The sequence below is a fragment of the Coenobita brevimanus genome, chromosome 60, assembly GCF_032717465.1.
Source record: "Coenobita brevimanus isolate Jiangsu-jjx chromosome 60, ASM3271746v2, whole genome shotgun sequence".
In the NCBI taxonomy this organism is placed as follows: domain Eukaryota; kingdom Metazoa; phylum Arthropoda; class Malacostraca; order Decapoda; family Coenobitidae; genus Coenobita; species Coenobita brevimanus.
Window position 1 is genome coordinate 2,797,206 of NC_137013.1, and position 17,609 is coordinate 2,814,814.

The following is a 17,609-nucleotide window of genomic DNA, read 5'->3' on the forward strand; positions in this document are numbered from 1 at the left end:
CCTCCCCTGATATGGACGCGCCCCACTCCTGCCCCGATAGCCCTACCTCCCTCATGGCAAGAACAAGTCAAGCATTCCATTCCAGCAAACACCACATGATTTTATTCACCTTAAAGTATGTCACAAGAGCCTGAGAGTAAATATTGTCACCATTAACTCTCAAATGGGCGGGACAGCTCTGGCATTCTTTTCCACCTCATGCCCCCTGAGAGTAAGTCATAGGAGTCTGGGTTAATAACATTTTGTAAGATACTGATGTGGTCTTTGTCGAAGTTTAACAGGCGTAAATAGCACAAGGAGAATGTTAAGCCGTCCTATGCAAAATAAATCACTAAGGAAGGGATTTGCAAAGTCTCCCAGGTCAGGAAAAATGCTACTTACCCACATCAAACAGGATATTTGGAAGAAAGTATGGTTATTGCTTTCTGTCCAGAGTATTTTCGCCACTTAAAAAACTTGTTATATATCACATGAAACGCGAACATAGAAAAGCATTGGTTACGGAACTGTAATCAGAAATAAAATAGAACACAAGGAAGCTGATGTAAAAAAAAAAAAAAATTGAACTATGTAATTCAGTATTAGCTCAGTTCGTACCGATTTTGTTTTTGATATGTACTTGACCTAATTTCTGACGCAGACACCTTACGCTTACGGTACGACTGTGTGATAATTGACGGATCAGCTAATTGTGAGTTGTCTGTCCATCTATCTGTGTGTGTGTGTGGGGGGGGGTCACTGATATGTAAGTCTATCATTATATACTCCTAACAGATGACAGCCAAGGCCAAAATTCTTGATGTGGGATTGTGGGTCGTGGCCCTGGATTTTCGGTTTAGAAGAACGAATTGGAGCCATGGATTATTATTATTATTATTATTATTATTATTATTATTATTATTAGGGTGTGTGGGGGTCGTGTTGCTGTGTTACGCCCTTAGCTGTGAACATAATGAGCTCCAGCTAAACCTGACCAACACTTACCGAGTCAAGGCAGCTCCAGGCACTAGCAGAGTTGAGGGAGCAAGTGCATGTTTATGGAGGGTTTACGGATACCTCAAGTAATACACCAGTTTGTTTGCGTCAGAGGCGAGACCACTGGCTGTATATATAAACTTTTTTGATCCCTTAACGCAGAATTTTTTACAGTTTATTCCTGCTGCTTGATGATTGTTTTAAATTTGAGAAAGTCCTTTTATACTGAGAGGGATTTTGGAGGCTATATTGAACGGCTGGAAAAGAACTTCCCTGAGGTGAATAAAATCGTCTGGAGAGAGAGAGAGAGAGAGAGAGAGAGAGAGAGAGAGAGAGAGAGAGAGAGAGAGAGAGAGAGAGAGAGAGAGAGAGAGAGAGAGAGAGAGAGAGAGAGAGAGGATACAGATATGCAACGCCGGATAGAAGGAATGAAGGGTCTTTGAAGAATTATGTCAGTTTGTCAGCGTCAGGGGCTAACACGGAGCCTGTTCTCTATCGGACAGTAACAAATAGCTCGGCTTCTGAGACACGTTCATGCAATTGAAACTAGTGTGTGGTCGTTTTTCATCACCTGGTTTACACACACACACACACACACACACACACACACACACACACACACACACACACCCACACCCACACACACACACACACACACACCCACACCCACACACACACCCACACACACACCCACACACACACACCCACACACACACACATTATAATCGACAGGTTTTGACTTAGTATTTCTTAAAATGGAATTCTGACATGAAATTATACTACTCTTTTACTGCTAATTACTTACATTGATTTTTTTTTTTTTTTTGCAAACGGTACAGGACTATTATTAAAAGAAAGTGGACTACCAAATTTACGAAAATCAATCATGATTAACTTTTTGACTCAGAATAAAGAATAAAGAATAAAGAATAAAGGAAGATTTTATTTCAGGACTAAGGAGTGATGTGGTGCCTATTATGATGCCCTGAGGTGGCTCTATACCGAATGCCAAGCCTTATGGTTTACAACGTTGGGTGGTAACCATACAACCAAATATCGGGGTGGCGTGGAGCCCTGTGTTGTGCCCCTGTTAACTAGGTAGAAACGCAAATGTGGCGTCCGACCAGGAACCAAACCTCTACACTATTCCCCGCGCCTCGCTGTGGTAGGGCTTTGTCCACCGTAAGGGAACGTTGGCTCACTGCACGAGTCGGGTGTTCAGGGACGATTACTTGCCTGCGGTTGATGAGTCCGCTTATTCAGACAGACCGGGGTTACTCCACTACTACGATAGGTGGCAAAAACTCCCCACAGCCAAGAGGTAAATAAGCATCTTTACTACTGACACGGAGTTTGTTTGTATGTATGTAGGTAGGTATATATGTTTGTGTACGTGTGTATGTATGTATGTATGTATGTATGTATATGTATGTATGTATGTATGTATGTAGCAAATCTCCGAACCCTGACAGACCTTCTTCATTCACCTTTTCTCATGCCACCACTGGGAGTTTAGTAGATGATATGCGAGTTTGGTTCAGATGATGTTCTATGAGATAATGGTTTGCTTGCTGTTGTGTTCTTACGGCCGCTTCGTTAGGTGAACTATGGGTGGCAGTGTGTGTGTGTGTGTGTGTGTGTGTGTGTGTGTGTGTGTGTGTGTGTGTGTGTGTGTGTGAGAGAGAGAGAGAGAGAGAGAGAGAGAGAGAGAGAGAGAGAGAGAGAGAGAGAGAGAGAGAGAGAGAGAGAGAGAGAGAGAGAGAGAAAAGAGAGATGCAAGTAACACCTACATAATACTATAACAGCCATGCAACAGGATACTTTCTGAAATCACTAATTAAATAAAGGAGAGAATAACGACAAAACTGATTTCCCTGACTCTCCACCAATTTATGAAAGAGTAAGGAGTCAATCACCATGAGTCACACACACACACACACACACACACACACACACACACACACACACACACACACACACACACACACACACACACACACACACACACACACACACACACACACACACACACACACACACACACACACACACACACACACACACACACACACACACACACACACACACACACACACACACACACACACACACACACACACACACACACACACACACACACACACACACACACACACACACACACACACACACACACACACACACACACACACACACACACACACACACACACACACACACACACACACACACACACACACACACACACACACACACACACACACACACACACACACACACACACACACACACACACACACACACACACACACACACACACACACACACACACACACACACACACACACACACACACACACACACACACACACACACACACACACACACACACACACACACACACACACACACACACACACACACACACACACACACACACACACACACACACACACACACACACACACACACACACACACACACACACACACACACACACACACACACACACACACACACACACACACACACACACACACACACACACACACACACACACACACACACACACACACACACACACACACACACACACACACACACACACACACACACACACACACACACACACACACACACACACACACACACACACACACACACACACACACACACACACACACACACACACACACACACACACACACACACACACACACACACACACACACAACCTCATAATCACAAGCGGCAGTCTATCTTGTACCGTTCACGATGTATCAGCGTAGTCAGACCCAAGTTTTGTGAAGAACTCGTCACAGCTTACATTGAATTTCGACACCGTATGCAATAAAATATAAGATAATAATCACCTGAACTAAGAAAAAATTTGTACGCTGGCATAGTCGCTACTGTTACATAGCACTGATGACACTCAAATATACGGTAATTGGTTTGCATGCCTAGGTGCCAAAATCTACCTCACCGACCGCCTTACCTGGTACCCCCGCAAGTCGTCTCTGGCACCCTCTAGGAGCACCGGTACCTCTGATTAAGAAACGCGGCAGGGTGTGGTGAGGGTGTGCCAGAAGCTGAGTCACGCACCACCACGCACATCACCTTGACACTGACCCGCCCCACCCTGTCTTTACATTAGCACCCTCACGCACCAAGTTCAGGTTCCTCGAGAGAATTAAGTACAGCAAGTCCCCGTTGTTAGTCGCCTTTTCTGATGCTCTTTTTTCCTGCAAAGTCCACATTAAAGCACATATATATTGCCCAGTAATGTTTCATGTTTCCCTATGAAGCTGATTTACAAGGCTTTCCAAATTTGCTGTACTAATTGCATCTGTAATAAAAGCTGTGATCTCTTGCAACACATTCCTTACAAATAACGGGAAATGCCTATATTAATATTTTGCATCTTAGATTAACGCTGTTTAACTAATGCCACAAAAAATCCACACATCCCTGTACATACCTAGGCCATTATTATGCTAAGACAATGTTTTCGTACATTTAGACTAGAACGGCAATGGAATTTACATATATGGTGAGCAGCTGAACGTTCTTCAGTTTGCTGCTAAGATAGATTTTTTTTTTTACTGAAGAGGTATAAAGAAAATATTTTTGGATAAGAAACAGACGAAAGTAGAGGCTATAATTACCCACAATAAAATAGAGTGGAAACGAACAGATCACGTCCTTTTCTTAGAACAAATAACAGACGGGCAATCAGGAATGGCAACCCAGGGACTGAGTGAGAGGAAAAGTAAGACAGAGGATGTGATGCAGAGATGTATTTTGAAGAACTGTAAAGTCTGGGTGGATCAGAACAGTCAATGGTCAGAGTGGAGAAAAGATGAGACAGACCTTCGTTATGCAATTAAGTATCTCAGACTGTTGTTGATAATGATTAGTGAATGATGACTGATGATTAATGACAACAACGATGATGATGATGATGATGATGGTAATATCGAGTTTTCAGATCGACCAAGCGTTTGTTTTATAATAGTTACTCTCTGTTGTTAATATTTGGATATTTATTTTCCCATTTCAATTCTACATATCCATTCTATATCACTTCCGTCTGGGATAGGATGGCGATTATACTGTATATTTTCAGCTTGTAGGTAAATGCTACAAATATACTTTCTTAACCCCTTCCCTGCCAGAACATATGAGCTTCGTGAAATAGCTGCAACAGAGCAAAAATCTCAGGCTGGTTAAAATGAATGAATGATAGTGTGGGGTGAGAAGGCTTAATCGTGCAGTATAATGGAGACTTTGATGTGTTGTTCGTACCGTATGCACGAGGTTTTAACTGTGTCAGGCGAAACTTTACAATTGGATGTAGCCTTCATTAGCCTCTCCACTACTGTTGATGACTCCTGTGCTGGATAGTACCGTCTATAGGTAGTGAGAAAGAAGTAGTAGTAGTAGTTTCAACCCCAGGCCTATCTGAACGTGAACCCAGTGGACTGCAGGTAGATGTTGCCCTTCTTGCGCAGTGCACCATTTGCCTTTCGAGGGGAGGAAGGGAGGGGTCTGAGAGATACTTTTATAACCGGACAGCTCCACCGCCCGGTCATAATGGTGCTGCCGCGTGAAGGAGTCCCTCTGTAGCGCCAAAGTATATCATCGAAGTGAAAAGGTTAATTTGTAGCTGATAGGGACGCCAATATTCCCACTGGAGTCAATTAGTGTACTTTTTCCTGGAAGGTCTAGATGGGGATACGTTAGGTTAGATCAGGATGGTTTAGGCAAGTCTGTTAGGGTTAGATTAGGTTAGGTTGGATTAGGTTGGTCTGTCTGAGCTGGTTTAGGTTAGTTTAGGTTATGATATCCTGTTGGGGTCAGGGTTAGGTGAGGTTAGATTAGGTTAGGTTAGATTAGGTTAGGATAGGTTAGGTTAGTCTGTCAGGGATAAACAGGTTACGGTAATCTTTAAGAGTTAGGAGAGAGTAAGCTGAGTTAAATTGCTTTACTCTGGTGTGGTTTGGGTTAGGTTAGGTTAGGCCAGGCTGTTAAAGTTCTGTTAGGTTATGTCATTCTGAGAGACGAACAAACAGCTCGCGATGGTGAAATGGCCAACAAGAGGTATTAATGCTCCCTGAATGCTGCATATTGGGAGGCTTTAGTAGATCAGAAACGGTAATGGTGAGGGCGGTAGGACTTGGATTTGCATGATGATGGTGGTGGTGTAGTTGTAAGCACACAAGATCTGCAACCGAGATGACTTAAGTTCAGATTCTGGGTCGGCCATGAGAGGTTTGGGTAGGATTCTTTACCCCAGGCTTTTCGTACAATAAACTAAAATAGGGACCTGGACTGTGAATCTGACGGTTGTGTGTCGTAGTCTGGGAGTTTTGGAACTTAAGAGTTTGATTCTTTTTTGTTTTTTTTTTGGCTCTCGTGTAGTCGGTAAGTTGGAATTATACGCATTCTTCTTAGATTCCCAGGTAATACTATTTCACCTTTGTTTATATATTTACTAGAGATTGCATAGTATCGTGTCGTAATGCACCCTCCTGTGATGGCGAGGTGGATCGAGCCCTACACAGGTGAGAATGCTTTACGATGCGATGTTATTCACCCTGTCGCTAATATATCAAATATCTGCCAATCATCGTGACTGGACGAGCTTAAATTCACCACCACCCACACTGCAATAGGTCGAGGTGTGTGGATATGAAGAGAAAAAATGTTCTAATTACGTGACAGGCACACATCTCCTAGGTCTGAGGTGGTGAGGTGAGTTAGATCTTGCGTAGGTGAAGGCGATTTACTGTACGATGTTATAATCACGTATCCCTCTTGTCTTTCATTTTCTTTTCCAGGGAAGACGAGTGATGAATTTTCCATGTTTCTCTTGTTTGCAAATATAGACCATAATGAAAGGAAAATAATCGCGAACTCTTTTCCTCTTTCGCAGGAAGAACAAGGGAAGGAGAGAGCAGAACTTTTACATTCTTTTTGTTCACCCTACAAATCAAAGTCAGGGTTGTAGGAAAGAATTGACCTTTTTTAAAATCCAGTCCTCCACAGTGTTGCTTGCTCGACTGTCTTAACATCGGAATATTTAAAGCAAAAGTTGTAATGGTGAATTATTACGACAGTGGAGAAGTTGCTTATTGGAAAGGTATAACAGTTTTTGCCCGACTTGGACCTTCGAAAGGTGGGAAGAGTGAGGGGATATATTAATAGCTATAGTTTGTCCATCCACAATAGCTGCATCTTCAAAAATATAAATAAATAGATAAATAAATAAATAAATAAAATCCATGTGTGGGTATAATAATTTCCATCTGACCAAAATTCAGGGCACTGTGAGCTGGGAGCAGGGCAATGAAATGGCGGGGGACAGGGCGACATGGAGGCGATTTGTTTGTGGCCACCCCTTACGGGATTAAGGCGTCTGGCAATAGATAGATAGATAGACAGACCCTTCACATTCCCGGCTAAGACTGCATTGTGAACCCGTGTGTGTGTGTAGACCATGGCCTTGTAGAAAACGGAAATAGTGTCAGTGGTAGGGAATCGTATAGTTTGAAAAAAAAAAAAAAAAAAAAAAAAAAAAAAACACTTCCGGTATGAATGGAGGGTGAATATCTCTCTATGTATCTGTGTATCTTGTTTTTTCTATGTCTCTGTCTATCTGTCTATTTATCTGTCTGCCTATCTATCTCCCCGTCTCCATTCATGCCAAAAAAAAAAGGGATCTAAGTAGGGTTGAAACTCTTATATCTTATGGCTAATTTGTATCCATTCGTAGCTATAATAAGCAGGACAGTATAAAACACACACACACACACACACACACACACACACACACACACACACACACACACACACACACACACGCACACACACGCGCACACACACACACACACACACACACACACACGCACACGCACACACACGCACACACACGCACACACACGCACACACACGCACACACACGCACACACACGCACACACACGCACACGCACACACTGCTTCCTTACACATTCAAAGATGCCATGTCATCAGGTACTTATGTCACGACTGTACTTTCAGGCATGGGATATCAGTGACAAACGTTGCATATGTACAGTCAAGGACAAAAGTGGTGTCGCGGTTTTGTCCGAAGATTAAGTGCAGTGCTTGAAACATTATGACAGCTCTGCCACCGTTGCCTATTCGTGGTTGGCTAGCCTGCCCTCCTCAAGGTTCATATCTGATGCTGATGGGATGGCGGTATAAATGAACCCAGGAAATTCCAAAGCCTCAACACCGACTCAACGAGAATTACTGAGTATGAATTTTGTATGAGACGAAATGCTAACGGTTAGGCGATGATCACTTGGACATTAATTTTCATCTTACACCTTATCACAAAACGTCAAGCAGACCTACTATGCCTTGATATGGAGAGGGAAAGCAACATACATCCAACTATTAGGGAGAAGAGAGGTGGCATGATCTCCCTTTATTTACGGGAAGCGAATCTTGAACAGACAGCCGAAACAATTTTGGCATAATCACATAACCATAGAAAGGTGGATTAAGTGAATTCAGGAGGAAGGTACAACGGAGAACCGTCATCGTTCAGGTCGTTCTCATGTTACCACGCCACTATTGGACCAGGAAATAATGACAATGATCAAAGCACCACCTGCAAGCAGTGCTTACGCCTTAAGAAACGAAGTGCATCTACAATGAAGCACACGAACAGTTGTGTGTAGACTTCGGTCGTCTGGTTTATGTAATCGAACTCATCAGTGGGATTCAGTTTGCTGGCCATTCTAAAAGAAACAAGTCGATTATCAGAATACAGTGACTCTGTTCTCATGGGTTGAATACAATGGTCAATTTTTTTACAACACTCAAATAATGCCAGTCCCAGGCGTGATCAGACCTTCGGAGTAACTAGACTTACTCACCTGGGAAGTTTCATTCAAATCCATCGAATAGCCAAGGAGGAGTAATGGCACAGACACAGCCAGATACACAGACGCACAGACTGAATCTCGTCCAACGGTACAGGCCAAGTTGCCGAAAATACTATCCTTCCTCGCGGGACTGATAATGCAACAGAGAATCCTGACTCATGGCAACACTTCCCTTACAGCCGAGTCTTCTGGAATTGAGACATAATATTCAGTAATTATTAAATGGATAGGACAGTGCTTTGTCTCTTTTGTGGTGTATGATCTATCAGTGCTTGTTTAGGACGACAGAGAAAGGAGTTCCGGTCTGTGAAAGTGGATCTCCTTTTAATCCATCATCTAATGAGGCTAATGTTGTGCTTAAATTATTACCCATTTGCTTAGTGTTCTAGAGTGAATGGAAAAACAGGAGCTTGTGCTTAGATTTACGGAAGTACTAGATATATACTGTTTTTGACCAGTGAGGGGATCTTTTCTGAGGTGTAATCAATTATACAGAAGTGGCTAACGGAGTAATGGAAGGGATGTCGCTTTCTGGACAGTTTTGATGGAGCCTTAAGGTGTGGCTGTCTTGATGTACGCGGTGAACCATATACTCGTACAATGCCCCTTCTCCACTCCACCATGCCCTTTTTCTTGTGTTTATGAGGACGGCTTAGAGTTATCAATGTCTATCTTGTATCATTTATTCATTTCTTATGCCCATTGCCACATCCAAGGCCATATCAGCAGACTGAGCGAGTTGCTAGAGCATTATTAACGGGTCATCCTATATTTAATACTATATGTGTACTGTACTGTAGCTTCAATTTCTCCGCTGAACTGCACCAATGTTCACATGTGTCCGACGTCAAACATATGGTAAAGTAGTATGTTGTATTGTGTCTTAGGTTGTACAACATCAGTAGTAATGTGTGAGTAGCAATCTTGTTTTATCTCACTGATGTCTACATGTACGAGTGAACAGTTTGTCAGATAGGAACAACAGAGGGATGGAATTTCCTACGGTACCGTTAAAAGAATTCCGTTAGTTGTTGCTGCTCTTGCCATCGTCGCTTCTTACCAGGATCTTTCATGAACGTGCCAAATGACTACTTGTCGGCTGCAGTACCTATGCCACTTAACTTCTAGACACCCGAAAAGTTAAGCTTAATTTAACGTAGCTCTACTTAACCAGACCTCTAACCTGAATCTAACAGAATTGCCTAACATACATTAAGCTATTCTAACATTATGATAAGGTTAGGTGCAATTAGATTAGGTAAGGTTTGGGCAGTTTAGGGTTAGATTCGCTTAGATAAGGCGGTAGTTTTCGCTCGTTGGTAATTTAGTACAGAAGTCACCATAAAGAGTTATTGTACTTGTCGGTCTAAAAAGAAAAAGGAAAACTCAAATGTCAAGTTACAGTCCTAAGCTACGGTGTCCTAAGTCTGCAGTGGACCTCGCCAGGATAACTGTACATATCCATCAGTCAGTCAGTCAATCAATCAATCTATCTGTCTATCTATTCTATCTATCTATCTATCTATTTTACAGTGTACTTGAGCATAATTTTCCCTACACCTATGCTTTACTTTAACCTGACCGTCATATTTATTCATTGTTGGTCCATGTGTGAAAGTGTGCACACCTGTAATCAGTATGCGCCAGGTGGTGTGGCCACGTCCCACCCAGCCGCCCACCCATCCATCTGCCGGTACCACACCCACTCAACCAACGCGTGTGCGGCGAATTACACAACTGGGTCAGGTTGCTTGGCACTCTAAAAGGTTTAACGGCCTCCTCAAAAATGAGACCTTAACTATTTCACTACAATGGCGTATTATTTACCTCTGATCCATCTATCTCCAGATACTTTTATTTAACTTATGAAAAACCTCTTGTTGCGAGGTTGTACACTTTGCGGGTATGTGTAACTCTTTCAGTTCGTCCTCTGGCCGAAGGGATGGCTTGGACATATCCTGACACCAATTCGTCCAGTTGGTCGTGTTCTAGGGCCACTTATCTCTGGCAGACATTATGTAGGTGACTGAGAGTTGTTTTGCCTACAGCCTGGCTCCGTGAAGCGTGGTGTTGTTCCATATTATACTGAGAACTACTCCAGCGAACAAGGTTTCAGTAGTGTCACGGGGTTTTTATAATAAATCTGTATTTTTGATATAAATGGTTAAATATTATTTAATTTGATAATAATATTCAATAATATTGAAGAGCAGAGACAATGATTGTCTTGCTACATCAAGCAACGATTACTTTACGCTGGCTTAGCACGATTCTCTGAGAACGAGAATTTATAAACTTTCTCAACAGTACTCAGCAGAGACTAATTACTCACAATTGCTGAATTACTGTACTGTTAGCCTCTGGAGAAAGTTACATCACCCCTGACAATAAATAACTAATACTAATAATAATAACATCAGGTTCTTGCTGATGCATTAACTCCTGGCACAACGGATTTTAAGTTAATACAACAAGACTGGTCTAAGTACCAGTTATGAATAGTAAATGTTTATGCAAGCTAGGAGCTGTATGGAAAATAAGCTTAATTATGGAGAAATGAAACAAGATTTACTCTACATTAAGCTCAAGAAATAGAACTGTTAAATTTATTAATTACAAAATAAATTTAACATTACATTTCAAATCAAATCAATGAGACGCACTCGCTCACTCACACAGAAGCTAAATACTTACGCCTAGGAAAACACCTTAGCTAAGCTCTTAAAACTACAAAATACACAAAAGAAATACCAGTCGATGAATACTGTGTATCACCACTAAGGTGGGAGGACTGGATTAACTGTCTAGTGGAGCTTGGGGTGCTAGCTGACCTCTCCACTTCTGAGCACAGAACCTTTCTCCGCCACAGCAAACACAAGACTGAATTCAAATACATTGAATGGGCAGGACGCAAGGCGTGGCTAACGGTTGAGGGAAGCAGAGGCAAACGATAAAGAAATAATTGTATCGCTCAGTAGCGCACTTAGTGACGTGCATTAAATCGGTCACTTTTTGAAAACGGTGACGAATTATTTGAAAAGTATACCCCGGAATGGAGAGAGAAACGGTTAACTGAGCGATACACAGTGAGTTTTCCACTAATAGTTCGTGGCTTCTCACAAAAAGGAAATGTCGCGAATTGATTCGTGACATTACGCCCCATGAAAATTAAATCTTTCTTCCTTCAGAAGAAAGATTTCAATATACATACATATAAATCCTAACTCAGTCACACAAGATTCACACTGTGGTGTGTGTGCTATCCTGCTACAGGAGAAAGTCGCAGTCGTCAGTGAGCGAAAAAACCTCGTATTTACGTTAATAGAAGCAAGCTTGAGGGAAAAAACTCCGTGACGACGGTGAAAATCCTGTACTCAGGTCAAACTGAGCGAAAATTCGCTACATTTACACTGACAACTAATTGTTGTGTAGCGTGGTGTATGTAATACACGGTGTAGGTGTGACAGTTGTAGTGTAACTGTACCTACGTGTAAAATGACATAGTAAATAATATGGCTAATGACGAAGGCAGAGGAGAAGAGGCAGCAGCGTGCGGCAGATGATCAGCTGGTCCGCACAGCAAAACTGCTACACCCATTGCTGAACCTGCAAAACCAATTAAGGTGGAGCATCAAAAGTGTCAATGAGACAAAATTCTTATTATGTTACAATTACTCTCTCTGGCTAGCAGTCAGTACATGCTATGAAAAGTACACTCGAGGTCGCCATTAATTATAGCACACGATTATGGTCGGCAAGTTGAGAATCCCTGTGCAAACTCGGGTCTTCCATAGCCTCGAACCGCACACGGGTCCTCAACCTGTGCCTTAACCTACAATTCTTATATTAATATCGGGAAGCTGAGAATCCTTGTGCAAACTTGGGTCTTCCATAGCCTCAAGTCGCCTCTGCAGAGTTCTCACTTCCCCCTTAACCTACAGTACTTATATTAGTATCGGGGAGCTGAGAATCCTTGTGCAAACTTGGGTCTTCCATAGCCTCAAGTCGCCTCTGCGGAGTTCTCTCTCGAACTTCCCCCTTAACCTACAGTACTTCTATTAGTACTGGGAAGCTGAGAATCCTTATGCAAACTTGGGTCTTCCATAGCCTCAAGTCGCCACTGCGGAGTTCTCTCTCGAACTTCCCCCTTAACCTACAGTACTTCTATTAGTACCAGGAAGCTGAGAATCCTTATGCAAACTTGGGTCTTCCATAGCCTCAAGTTGCCACTGCGGAGTTCTCTCTCGAACTTCCCCCTTAACCTACAGTACTTATATTAGTATCGGGGAGCTGAGAATCCTTATGCAAACTTGGGTCTTCCATAGCCTCAAGTCGCCTCTCAACTTCCCCCTTAACTTACGGTACATAATATGTATGTACAGGCCCTGGACATAATGTGTCCTGTGGGGCCAATGGGCGAGACGTCAGGTCTGCACCCACTTCACCACTACCCTGTCTCTCAACTGACTCAGAGATTACAGGTGTAGTTACAAATGGCACAGGAAGGGCATGTCCCTGATTAGTGGTGATACTTTGGCACACACTGCAAGAACGGACAAAACTATCTATGTCCCGTCCCATCCCTGGCCAGAAAAAGTCAGCTCGGATACGGCCCTGGGTCTTCCTTTTGCCCATGTGACCTCCTGAGACTGAACAATGACCCCATTGTAACACTGCTGGGCGGTACTTGGCGGGAACGACAAACTGCAGTCGAACCTCGCCCTCGGGTGTTCGTGACTCACGGTAGAGCCGTCCTTGTTTACGAAGGAACTTGGCTCGACCTCCCCGTGAATACTTAATCACTCGACCCTTTTGTTTGTTCCGCACGGTAGCAAGTGTCGGGTCAGAATGTTGTTCTTGCACAACAAGTTGACTACACATCAGATCTTGCGGCGATTCAATGATCACTGGGGTGACACAATCTGGAGCCTCAGCCATGGCTCGTGTTACCGCAGCAGCCGAAGTCTGAGTGGCGCCATCATCGGAGCAACTATCCTTGACTCCATTAATATTGCCTACTATTAAGTCAAATAGAGGCTCTGGCATGACAACTGCAAGTGTCATACCAGTATAAAATGGAGATGCCACCTGGATACATGCCTCAGGGAACAATCTCACTGATCCATCAATAAGGCTTACATGGATCTGTCGACCTGTATACTGCTCAGGCCGAACTAAACTCTGCTTAACAGAGCAACCTGAGGAACCATTGTCTCTCAGGACCTTCACAGGAATGCCTCCCACAAACCCTGGCTGAACAAGGAAGGTACTGTCACCTGTGGGAGGGCCTGTGGAGGAAGCAGCTAGCCACTCATGAGGCTGCTGAATTGATGTGGCAAACATTGTGCCTTGAGGGTTATAAGATGGAACATTGGCCATCTGTGGAGGGGGGTTCACTGTCACTGTGGGACTAGTGAACTGTGGGGAAGTACCCACACTGGTAGGGACGTGACCACCAGGCTGCTGCTGAGGAATGAAGGCTGCATTCGCTTCCTGCCTCTTTTGGAGCTGGTGGTGAAAAGTTTGTCCCGACGGTCGGTTGCGTGGCTGATATTGCTGCTGGTTAGGGTACTTGTTGTACCTCTTCCACTCAGGTTTCTGAGTGTTTTGCCCCTGGTCCTTCCACTGCGGTTTTGGACCTTGGCCATTATTCTGAGAACGGCCTTGGTGCTGGGATTCAGTCTGAGACGGCTTCCCAGACTTGGCAGTATCTTTTCTGCTCCAGGTGTTTTGCTTACGAGCTTGATACCCGTATGCAGTAAAGAATGCGTCAGCCTTCTCTGCCATTTGGCTGGCATCTTTCACCTGGCAGATCTTAAGCTGTGCTATGAGCTCAGCAGGCCACGACCTCTCTAGCTGTGTACGCAGCATAAGGTCAATTATCCCCTCACGCGTGGAAGGAGTTTCATCTTTCTCCATCCACTCATTTAAGTAAGCTGTGAGACGATCAAGGAACTGAACAGCTGTCTCCTTGTCTTGGAGACGAGCTCGCATGAACTGAACTTTGGCGTCGTCTACTGTGAGACCATACGCCTTAATGAGTGCAGCTTTCATCATCTCATATGTGAGATTGTCTCCACGAATTCTGTGGAGAATATCGAGGGCAGGGCCCTCAAATAGGCTAAGAAATTGGATCCGCTTAGCTGCCTCATCCAGTTGATACATGTCTGCCATGTCCTCAAAACGAGCTATGTACGGCTCGATTCGCTCGCTTTCCTTATATGAAGGAAGCTTGATGCGTGGGGTCGCCAGGACATGTGCAGGAAGAACGCTCGTGGAGCTTGGACCAACTGCACCAGATGTATCTGAAGCCAAGGAATCTCGCTTGAGCTTCATCATTTCATATTCGTGTTTTTCACGTGCCTCACGTTCGGCACGTTCGTGCTCTCGTTCTCGCTCGCGTTGTTCACGCTCGTATTCGCGCTGTTCTCGCTCGTGTTCGCGCTGTTCTCGCTCGTATTCGCGCTGTTGTCGCTCTTTTTCTAACTCGAGCTCGCGTTGTTTCTGCTCGTATTCGCGCTCTTTCTCACGCTGCTCTTGTTCATATGCACGCTCTCTTTCACGTTGTTCGCGCTGTTCTCGCTCGTATTCGCGCTGAATCTTACGCTCTTCACGGGCATCATTCCTCGCGCTGCTGCTCCTGATTATGCCGTGAGAGTATATACTCTTTAATTTCGGTTGGGTCCGAAAGACCCATATCTTTGGCTTCCTGTAAAAATACAGTAGTAGCCATGGCGCTAATTTATTAAGCAAACCGAAATTGAGTACTGACTGCTTAGCGACGAATACTAATAAACACAAGTAAAGAGTACAGACACAAGCTAGTGGTGACCAGTCTTATCCAGTTAACTGGCAAAGAATAAATAAAAAATGTAAATGACTGGGAAGACTCAATAATAAACACAATGGGTACGGCGACTTCCCAGGAGCGAATAAAATCGTCTGGCGTTACCAAGAATAAACTAGAGTTAAGTATTCTATTGATTAATAAAGCAAAATTCACTTGCTAAATTAAGGGTAAACACCAGTAAGCTTGTGCCTATAAACTTTAATGATAAATACCTAAATATGAATGAGTGAGCACTATCTCGTGAATAGCTTTAGAGCTAGGAGTTAATATCCTGGAATGAGGTCGCCAATTGTCACGGGGTTTTTATAATATCACGGTAATTTTGATATAAATGGTTAAATATTATTTAATTTGATAATAATATTCAATAATATTGAAGAGCAGAGACAATGATTGTCTTGCTACATCAAGCAACGATTACTTTACGCTGGCTTAGCACGATTCTCTGAGAACGAGAATTTATAAACTTTCTCAACAGTACTCAGCAGAGACTAATTACTCACAATTGCTGAATTACTGTACTGTTAGCCTCTGGAGAAAGTTACATCACCCCTGACAATAAATAACTAATACTAATAATAATAACATCAGGTTCTTGCTGATGCATTAACTCCTGGCACAACGGATTTTAAGTTAATACAACAAGACTGGTCTAAGTACCAGTTATGAATAGTAAATGTTTATGCAAGCTAGGAGCTGTATGGAAAATAAGCTTAATTATGGAGAAATGAAACAAGATTTACTCTACATTAAGCTCAAGAAATAGAACTGTTAAATTTATTAATTACAAAAATAAATTTAACATTACATTTCAAATCAAATCAATGAGACGCACTCGCTCACTCACACAGAAGCTAAATACTTACGCCTAGGAAAAACACCTTAGCTAAGCTCTTAAAACTACAAAATACACAAAAGAAATACCAGTCGATGAATACTGTGTATCACCACTAAGGTGGGAGGACTGGATTAACTGTCTAGTGGAGCTTGGGGTGCTAGCTGACCTCTCCACTTCTGAGCACAGAACCTTTCTCCGCCACAGCAAACACAAGACTGAATTCAAATACATTGAATGGGCAGGACGCAAGGCGTGGCTAACGGTTGAGGGAAGCAGAGGCAAACGATAAAGAAATAATTGTATCGCTCAGTAGCGCACTTAGTGACGTGCATTAAATCGGTCACTTTTTGAAAACGGTGACGAATTATTTGAAAAGTATACCCCGGAATGGAGAGAGAAACGGTTAACTGAGCGATACACAGTGAGTTTTCCACTAATAGTTCGTGGCTTCTCACAAAAAGGAAATGTCGCGAATTGATTCGTGACAAGTAGAATATGTTTGGTTCCGACCTAGGTATGAAGACGCTCTCAGTTCTTCATAATGGTGTACGTAGGCTGCTGCTGGTTCTATTCTAGCTATCACCAGATGACTGTGTTTAGCGTAATGGGGGACTGTAGTGAAAGGGTAATGCAAGATATGTCTAACCGCTTCAGAAAAAAAAAAAAAAACCTCTTGTAATCTGACTAAATCGTCTTGAGGCGACACAGGAAATGGAGCATAATACGGTTTGTTTAACATTTTGATCTTTTTCTCTTTTCTAATTCAGAGAGAGAGAGAGAGAGAGAGAGAGAGAGAGAGAGAGAGAGAGAGAGAGAGAGAGCAACTGATAACATCCTACACTGACCATGACAAAAACATCTCTGGTACAGGTCTGTGTTGCGTGCTCGTCCCAGCCAAGCACCACCCACGTCCATCACGCTTGCCTTGCCTGACCAACCCACCAAAACTGACTCCTGCAACCCCAAAAAATAAAAAAATGAAAAGAAAAAGCCTGTCCAATCCACCAA

At 43.1% G+C, this 17,609-nt stretch overlaps 1 protein-coding gene across 1 annotated transcript in view; it reads left to right on the forward strand.

Annotated features, from left to right (window-relative positions):
* Positions 1-17,609, forward strand: part of LOC145403101 (uncharacterized) — a 49,111-nt gene that overhangs the window by 10,923 nt on the left and 20,579 nt on the right. Inside the window, exons 2-3 of the mRNA XM_080274931.1 lie at positions 9,714-9,771; positions 10,561-10,654. Coding sequence (XP_080131057.1) covers positions 9,714-9,771; positions 10,561-10,654 — 152 coding nt within the window. The remainder of the gene's footprint in view (positions 1-9,713; positions 9,772-10,560; positions 10,655-17,609) is intronic.